Source organism: Nematolebias whitei, chromosome 23 (assembly GCF_014905685.2).
Source record: "Nematolebias whitei isolate Nwh7 chromosome 23, NemWhi1, whole genome shotgun sequence".
Taxonomy (NCBI): Eukaryota; Metazoa; Chordata; class Actinopteri; order Cyprinodontiformes; family Rivulidae; genus Nematolebias; species Nematolebias whitei.
This window is the reverse complement of record NC_056520.1, coordinates 1,888,274-1,897,157: the sequence shown is the minus strand read 5'-3', so window position 1 is coordinate 1,897,157 and position 8,884 is coordinate 1,888,274. Positions and strand designations below refer to the sequence as shown.

General features: G+C 44.0%; 1 protein-coding gene across 1 annotated transcript in view; it reads left to right on the top strand.

Moving 5' to 3' along the window:
• Positions 1-8,884, top strand: part of LOC119428756 (histone deacetylase 4) — a 47,940-nt gene that overhangs the window by 19,286 nt on the left and 19,770 nt on the right. The window contains exons 2-3 of the mRNA XM_037696431.1: positions 4,339-4,613; positions 6,845-6,995. Coding sequence (XP_037552359.1) covers positions 4,339-4,613; positions 6,845-6,995 — 426 coding nt within the window. The remainder of the gene's footprint in view (positions 1-4,338; positions 4,614-6,844; positions 6,996-8,884) is intronic.

Sequence of the window (8,884 nt, the reverse complement as noted above, 5' to 3'; positions counted from 1 at the left end):
ACCCTCAGGTTAAAGGAGGAGGAGGAGCAGAGGGAGACACCCTCAGGGCGTAGAGCGGCGAGTCAGAAGTGTCAGGGAGCCGGAGAGGAAACTTGCTGTAATTCACTTTAACCCACTGAAGGAAGAAGACGAGGAGGAGGAGGAGGAGGAAGAGGAAGAGGAGCAGTTGCATCAATAAGGAGGAGAGAGTGGACAGAGGAGGCTGATGGGTAACAGCAGCACTCATGTTGTTTTTGTTTTTCCTCCTCGTAGCTTCTCACTTTATCAGCGTTAGACGGAGCTGCCAGACGAGGTCCGCCCCGGTTCTGATCCGGGCCGGTTCTGATCCGGGCCGGTTCTGATCCGGGCGGTGCGAGGAGGAACACTGAGTCCGGGGACAGACTTTGTGCCGATGAGTTCTGGATTTGTGATGGGCCCAGAACGGATCTGTTTCAACTCGTGCAGAAACTTTTTGTTGACGTTGCTTTGATTCAGACGAGGGCAACGTGTGACCCGAGGGCCAGACGTGGCCCTGGGACCGCCTCCACCCGGCCCCCGATATCCTCAACGAAACCAGGAGCAGAACTCAGCTGGGTTGACGTGGAGCACGACAGATTAAATGTGTGACGCATGTTGTTGTCAAAACACCACGGATTAACTCGGATTAACGACCCTCTTTGTGGTGACTAATTTAAAATATAAATGCAACGTTGCTGTGCGCCATCGTGGATCTTCCACCTGTCGGTTCCCGTCGCACGGACCACACGTCCGGCACATCGTTAGCGCTTTACCTTTTCACGCGGCGGCCGTTTCACCTCTGCTGCTACCTCGCTCCTCGTACGAAGGAGCACCGAGGGGTGGGTTGGCTTCGACCCCCTCGCCGCCTCGGCCCGTTCAGAAGTCACACCAAGGGGACCAGAAGACGTCTCAGTCCTCGTCAGTCAGCGTTTGGACGACACGGACGGCAGTAACGATGGTGGACAGCATTCTGTTTGTGCCCTCCATCTTCTCGCGCTTGTTGCCGAAGCTCGGAGCCTGCAGCGCCGCCTGGTGGCGTGGAGTGGAAACTGCAGCGGGCTCGTCTGAACGGAAAACTCTCGGACGTTTCCAGGAGACGGTTCTTGTGTGACCTGAAGTTCAGTTCGAGCCATTTCTCTCATCAGCTACGGCGGCCATCTTGAACTGACTCCAGAAGGAAATGGGTTCTAGATGAACTCACAGACAAAAACTTCTTCGTGTTTATCAGCTCCTCGCCTTTTCTCTCTTCGAAGACGAAACGCCGAAGAGGTGAAGGTGAGGAACAGCGTCTCCGCCGCTCGAGCTGCGATCATGTTTTGTTCGTTCTGTTTTGAAACATTTCAAGATTGATTTGAGTAAAACTCACCAAAATGAACAACTCTTTAAGCTGCTCGATTCAAGATGGCCGCCACAGCTAATCGCCCTGAGCCAACAGGAAACCGGCTCTAGCTCAGTCAGTTCTAGACACGGAGCTGAACTTTGGTTTGAGTGGCGGGCGACATGCAGTCCTTCAGGGAAAGTTGGACCTTTGTTTATTTATTACGACTTATCGGCTGAGGTCAAAGGTCAGGCTCCTGGAGCGGCCATGATGTTTCCCATCTTTACATGAAAGGGAGATAAATAACCGTTGCAGATATCAGCAGGTTTTCTTGGAATCGTTGATCAAATAACCGTCGATGCGTCTCGGCGAGTGTTGTTGCTCCTGAAGGGGATTTATCGCCGGGTTTATTCAGATTATTTGATTTATTGCTCGGATATCTTTCCCTTTATGGCTTCAGATTAGCAGCCACACCCCCTCTGAAGTATTTATGGTAAATGTTTTTTTTTTTAACAAATGCTGCATTTAAAAAGAAGCAAAGAACTTATTAAGAACGATCTTAAGCTTCGATTCTCTTTCGGGCTTTCTTCTACGAGGTCGGTTTAATTGATAAACAGTATCTAAAGCTTTAACGTCTCCGAAACTTGTAAATGTTCGTAAATGTTTCTCACTGAGGTCTGTTGCAGGCCTTCAATGTTTTTGTGCTCGTCTCGCCTTCAAATCCAATTTTGCTTCATTAAAAAGGGCTTCTAGCGCTTCAAAATGTGCTGCTCTGCACAGGGCTGGAAGTGTTGACGGTGAAATTGTTTGTTTTTACGTCTCAGATAGAAAACTGGGCTCAGTCTTGATAAAAATTTAGATCAGTGTTTTCCTCGTCTCTCAGTCAATTTATGAACGTCTCATTCATACATCAAAGGTTCGGCTCATTTAGGAGAGAGCTGCGCTGACTTTGGTTTTGTTACGTTTATAATTTTTAGAAAATTAGCTCGATTAAAAAAATGTTAAATCTGTTCTTCCAAAAAAAAGTTATCTTTGAAATCTGCTTCAGCTTCTGTCTGTTGTCTTTTACTGGTTTAGTCTTAGCTACTACTCAGTTACCTTTAGCTTTTAGCTAACGTTTTCATACTTTTAGCTGTTAGTTATTCTTTTATTACTATTAGCTTACTTTGTATTTCTTTTGTCTAGTGTTTTGCTACTTTTAGCTACTAGATACGATTTAGCTGTTTTTACCTTTCAGCTAGCATTTGATACATTTAGGTTTTAGCTAGCTTTCAGCTTCTTGAAGCTCATGATTTGCTACGTTTTGTTAGTGTGTTCCTACTCTGTTTTTATTAAGATTTTGGCTACATTTAGCCTCTAGTTAATCTTTTGATACTATTAGCTAGCGTTTAGAAACTTTTAACCAAGCATTTTGTACTTTTAGCTAGCTTTGTGCCCTTTTTAGCTAGTCTCTTGCTTCTTTCTTCATTTTGCTACTTTGATACTTTTGGCTAGTCTTTTTTACATTTAGCCTCTCGCTAGCTTTATGCAGCTTTCATGAAGCTTTTTACTACTAATTTTTAGATAACATTTTGATACATTTAGCTTTTAGCTCGCTTGAAGCTAATCCTTTACTTATTTTAGCCAAACTTTTCATGCCTTTAGCTAGCTTTGTGCTTCTTTTAGCTACTGTCTTGCTACTTTTTGCTTCTCGCTTTCATTTAGCTACTTTTTTTAGATAGCCTTTCGATACATTTATAATTTCACTAATTTTCTGCATTTTAAGCTACTATTTAGCTTTTTTTACTCAGCATTTTGCTACTTTTATCTTTTAACTAGCTTGTTGCTACCTTTAATTTCTAGACTCTTGCTACATTTAGTTAGCATAAGTTTACTTTTAGTTTTAACGTTTTATTTTTTTGTATTTTTAGCTTTTTGTTAGCCTCTAGCTAAACTTTGGATGCTATAACGTAGCCTTGGATATTTGTTGCCACACTTTTTGTACTTTCAGCTACCTTAGTGTGTCTATTAGCTAAACTTCTTGCTACCATTTGTTACTTCTAGTTAGATTTTTGTGAAGTTATCTAACATATTACTATTTTTACTTTTTAAACTTGTGTTTTGCTACGGTTAGCTTTTAGCTTTCTTTTGTTACTTTCTTGATCTTTCATTACATTTAGCTAGACTCTTGTGTTTTTGTTTTTTTAGCTAGCTCTTTGCAACTTTTGTTGTGTGCTTTACCAACAGTTTCAGCTTCTCCGGCACTTTTTTATTTTTATTTAACCTTTATTTAAACCCGTTGGTCTCACTGAGTCACGAGGACTCGTTTTCAAGAGAGAGAACTAAAAATGTTGGTGCTCCCTCGTTTATCGCGGTTGTTTGGGACCACACCCCGTGATAAGTGAAACTCGTGAAGTAGAGACGGTAGTCGAAGTTCAGTAAAGTTTGTCATGACGTGCCAGGCTGTAATCACACTCATCACCTGTTAGTTCCAATCTCCCTCCTTCAATAAACAGTTTAAACACTTTAACATTATAAACAATCCATACCGCATGGATTGTTTATTATTATAACTTAAGCACCGTGCTGACTGACGTCCATGCGTAAAAAGATCACTGTCAAAAATCAAAATTCAAGATGGCTGCCACCAGATTCATGTAAACCAACCGGGAACTCTGCGTTCTAGTTTTTATTTTCCTTTTAAAGAAAGTTTAGTTTCCTCAAATGATCGGGGTGGCTCAAGATTAATCTACGGGGGCCGAGGCCACCTTTGACACCCCCCAGCTCCTCCACTGCTCCTTCCACTCGTCAAAATCTCCCTCTGTTCTCCTCCTCAGTGTAACTCCTCCCCTCTTGAACATGAAGAACATGTACGGGGACATGTAGTTCCTTCTGGTCAGAGTTTTGTGTTCAGCACGGGTGACGCTGTAACTCCTTTAAATTCATTGTGTCCTTCCTGTCTCGTGCCTTCATTTCCTGCTGCCCGTCACAATAAAAGCGTTGACATGGACACTAACGCTGTCCCTTCCTTCTGTCTTCTGCAGTGGACATCAACTCGGCGCTGCCGCTGCGGCTCCCTCCGGCCGCCATCCCCATGGACCTGCGCGTGGACCAGCAGCAGCAGGTGTCCCCGCCCACCCAGCTGTCCCCCGGCGGCGGCGGCGGCGCGGCCTCCGTGCGCGAGCAGCAGCTGCAGCAGGAGCTGCTGGCCCTGAAGCAGAAGCAGCAGATCCAGAGGCAGATCCTCATCGCCGAGTTCCAGCGGCAGCACGAGCAGCTGTCCCGGCAGCACGAGGCGCAGCTGCAGGAGCACATTAAGGTGCGTCGTTTAACCAAGACGTTAACGAGACTCTCTGAGCCGAGGGGAACCGCGCAGGCGTGTCGTTACATAAAGATTGGAAACTCCCAGAACTTCAAGGCTAGACCTCGGCTTTTTCACTCGTCCAAAACGAGCTCCTGAGTGAGCGTTCCTCAAAGTCCTGCAGCCAGTCGTTTCTCCGTTGTGACACCTAGTGTTCAAGAGTAGGATTGCAGCGAGCCTGGTACCTTAGGGGAACCCTCAGGGCCTTCTAGGTCTTCAGAGAAGGCCCATGAATTCAGCACGTTTGGCACATTTTAAGTTTTATTTTATGTATGTTTTTCCTATTTCCTGTAAACTACTTTAAGCTGAGCATCAACCTTTTTATTGTATGAAAATCCAGTCGTCCAATTAGATTCTTTTAAATTCGTGTCTCCGGGCGGAAATGCGTTGAAGCTTCTTCCTGATTGGTCAGGACTTCAGCGTCAGCAGAGAAGGCCGAGCTCATCAGAGGCTCTGCAGGAGGAGTTTGTTCAGAAACAGTAACCAATCAGAATGCTGATGCAGAGTGGGCGGGGCCACAACACGGGGCTCTGAGCCTTCAGGAAGGCCCAGCAAGAAGTTCTCCCATTTTTTGACCACGTGAAGATTTGTGATGCAAAAAATTACAAACTGCCAATTAAAAAAAATTCACACTGAAATTGTAGTTGCTCTAAAACCATGAAGGTTTTTTTATGTTTACATTAATAATTTTTAATTTTACGTTTGTATTTTTGTTTCTTTTCATGAAGAAATATTCCAGAAACAGGAAGTTCTTCGGGTTTATTCTGAAAGTTCAGTCTGAATTATTAAAATTACATGTTGTACTTGAGGTAAGGCGCAGGGGTTGCTGGGTAATCTTAGGACAGAAGTGGGTGCGCTCCTTCAGGTTTTGTTGTCCCTGTTGGTTCTGTTTGGTGCTGGGTCGGTGTTTCTTCTGGTTCTTGTTCGGCTGTAAGTCCGATGTTGGAACTGATAAATAAAAAGAGGAATGCACTTCCTGTTTTGCTACTTCCTGTTTTAGGAAACTGAAAGTGAAGGGACGTTACTTTGTTGAGTTTTTCACATTAGCATTTAGCAAGTTGCTACAATGCTTTCCTCTTTTAGTCACGCTTCGCCACTGTGCAGTGAATAAATGTCAGCTTTGCCGTGTTAGCGCTCGGGTCAGAACCGGTCTTGTTGTAATTCTGTCTGAAGGGTCTTGTGGCCTGTTGTGGGTCTGCAGGACCACTCAGGAGGGAACCAGTGACGCACATCTGGAGCACGGAGGCCCGACCTCAATCAGCCTCATTCACAGGCCTTGTGTACACACACAAACACACACACATCCTCAGACTTCAGCAAACACGCAGTCTGGACCGGTTTGGTTCCACGTTTGGGCCAGAACCACACAGTGGGGTTCGTGCAAACATCCAGGACCACTCCGCTGCCTCGTGCTCCGGACCGTCTTCAAACTGGACCTCGTCTCAGGTCTGCTGAGCCTTCAGAGGTGTGTGTGGATGTGGGCGGGGAGGTTACTTTGGGCCTGACCACCCACTCAAAGCCCGGTTTAAAGGACCAAGGCCTGGAAAGGATCCAGGAAGCTCCTCGTTTGATTCCCCTCTCTGTAAACACAAACCCGTGTCCCTGCTGCGGCTCCTAAAACACACCGATCACAGAAAACTGTTAAATCTGCGGGGGGGTGGGGGGGGTGCAGCACTGGGTGCACAGATTATTCATCATGTCGCAGAAAACGTTTTATAATTTAATGTTTTTAGAGTCCCTGCCTCGTGAAGGATCCGTCAGGACTGATGCATGTGGACTGGTTTCTATTTGACCTGTAGGTTGCAGGCCAAGCTGCCGGGCCACAGATGGGTTTTTATCTTGGGAACAAACAACAGAATTTTACATTTAAATCATTTAACAGATGCTTTAACCGTGGAAGAAGACAGATTGTGTTACGTGTTCAGCGAAAGCCTCGTGTTTTGCTTCAGATCAAAATAAAGTGGAATAAAATGGTACAATTTTAAAAGCACGAAGCGTAAAAACTAATTGAATTTACAAATGTTCTCATATCAAGCAGCTAAAAGGTTTAACATTTTAAAAATAATTGAAAACCCTGTTTTATTAACGTTCCACGTTAACACTTTGGGGGCTCGCCCGGGATGCGAACCCAAACTCGAGGTTTCTTTGTTTTTTCCTCACTGACGTGATTTCTGCATGTCTCCGTGCAGCAGCAACAGGAGCTCCTGGCCCTGAAGCACCAGCAGGAGCTGCTGGAGCACCAGAGGAAGATGGAGAACCACCGTCTGGAGCAGGAGCTGGAGAAGCAGCAGCGGGAGCAGAAGCTGCAGCTGCTCAAGAACAAGGAGCGGGGCCAAGAAAGTAAGTTACCACAAGACGAAGAGGTTCTGCAGCGAGAGGAGTCACTCTGGATGCATTTATTTTGATGGGGCGCACCCTATTGATTAGCAAGCGATCAAAATCAGCCGAACTTCAGCTTGATGTGCTCGAACGCATCATTGCTGAGCAGCGAGTTGAAGCGTGAGAAAAAATAGCTCTTTTAATCAGTTTTATTCAAAGTTACCATAAAATCAATAACCCACACATTTTTCTAAAGATATATTTACAGCTGAGCTTCCTGCTCAATAAAATAGGAGCTAAAGTTTAGCTTTAGTGCCACATTTCTTTGTGAGACTTGCAATCAGGACAAATATACACATTGTGATTATTGACTACTTTATTAGCCTTGGATACAATAAAATAAATAAATAATTTAATTTAATAACCTAAAATCTTTCAGAGTTTTCCTTTGTCCCAAATATTAAATGGGACCCGCTCAGAAAGTTTTAAGTAAAAAAGTGTTTTAAAGCGTTTTTCCGGTTATCCAGTCATTTTATGTTTTGAAGCCAATAAAAACAAATAAAAGTATTAAAAAGTTGTAATCGGGTGTCTAAAAGAGACGGACTGTAATTATTTTTACGTTTGCCTGCTAACGTAGACGTTCACGCTCAATCATCCAGGTACAAATCCAACAAAGTTCAGTCAGGTCCTCTGGACGCTTTATTTTGTTGCTGAGACGTTTCGTCCGTCATCCAAAGGACTTCTTCAGTCACAAACAAACAGGAGTCAATGCCAACAATTTTGGCATGGCTGCCTCAGAGGAGTTGATGGGGGAGAGGGCGGGCCCCAGAAACCATCTTATCACCAGCAGACTGGTTTTATCCACTATGGGAGTTGGTGCTTGTGGGATGCCAGTTTGTTGGTGGCTCCTTGGACTGAGGAAGTCCTTTGGATGAAGGACAAAATGTCTCAGCAAAAAAATAATTGTCCGGAGGACTGAACTTTGTAGACGTGACAGAAAGACACAGATTAAAAACCTTAAAACAGCAAATGCTTCATTATGACCTCAAAATGATCTTAAAAATATAAATATTTTATATATTATTATTCTGACTGACATGTAGGAGTGGAGGCTGTTGGAGGGACTTCAGTGAGAGGTTTGTCTCGTTACAGATTCCGTCTTTAAATAAGGAAAACAAACGGAGCGAGAGTCTTTTCCAGCGTTAATCGTTGTGTAAACAGTTTCCGTGTCATCCCGGCAGCTTCGTGAGGACTCTTCATTCAAACGGCCCCAGGCTCAAAGCTCTGCTGTGTTTCCATTTGGCTGCGAGAACCTGAATATTTACCGCGGTAAACGAGCTGTATTAGCCCGGTGGCCTTGGGTGAGGTGTGTGTGTGTGTGTGTGTGTGTGTGTGGGGGGGGGGGGGGGGGGGGCGTCTCTCAACAGCTCATTGAAAGCAGACGGGACTCTGAGAGTTGTTCACTCTCTTCATGGAGGACCGCTACGGGTCGGGCCGATGTGTTCACTGTCAGGAGTCTGGTGGTCGAGTGACGTTCAGTTTATTCATCGTTCTGCATCGTTTGGAGACCAACTTTAACTTCCTTTAACTAACCATAGTTAACTACATTTAACCATGTTTAACTATCTTTAACTATATTTAATTAACCATAGTTAACTACATTTAACCATATTTAACTATCTTTAACTATATTTAACTAACCATAGTCAACTACATTTAACCATATTTAATTATCTTTAACTATGTTTAACTAACCATAATTAACTACCTTTAACTATATTTGACTATATTTAACTAGCCAAACTTAACTACCTTTAACTAACCATAGTTAACTACATTTAACCATATTTAACTACTTTTAACTATATTTAACTAACCATAGTTAACTACATTTAACTACCTTTAACTAT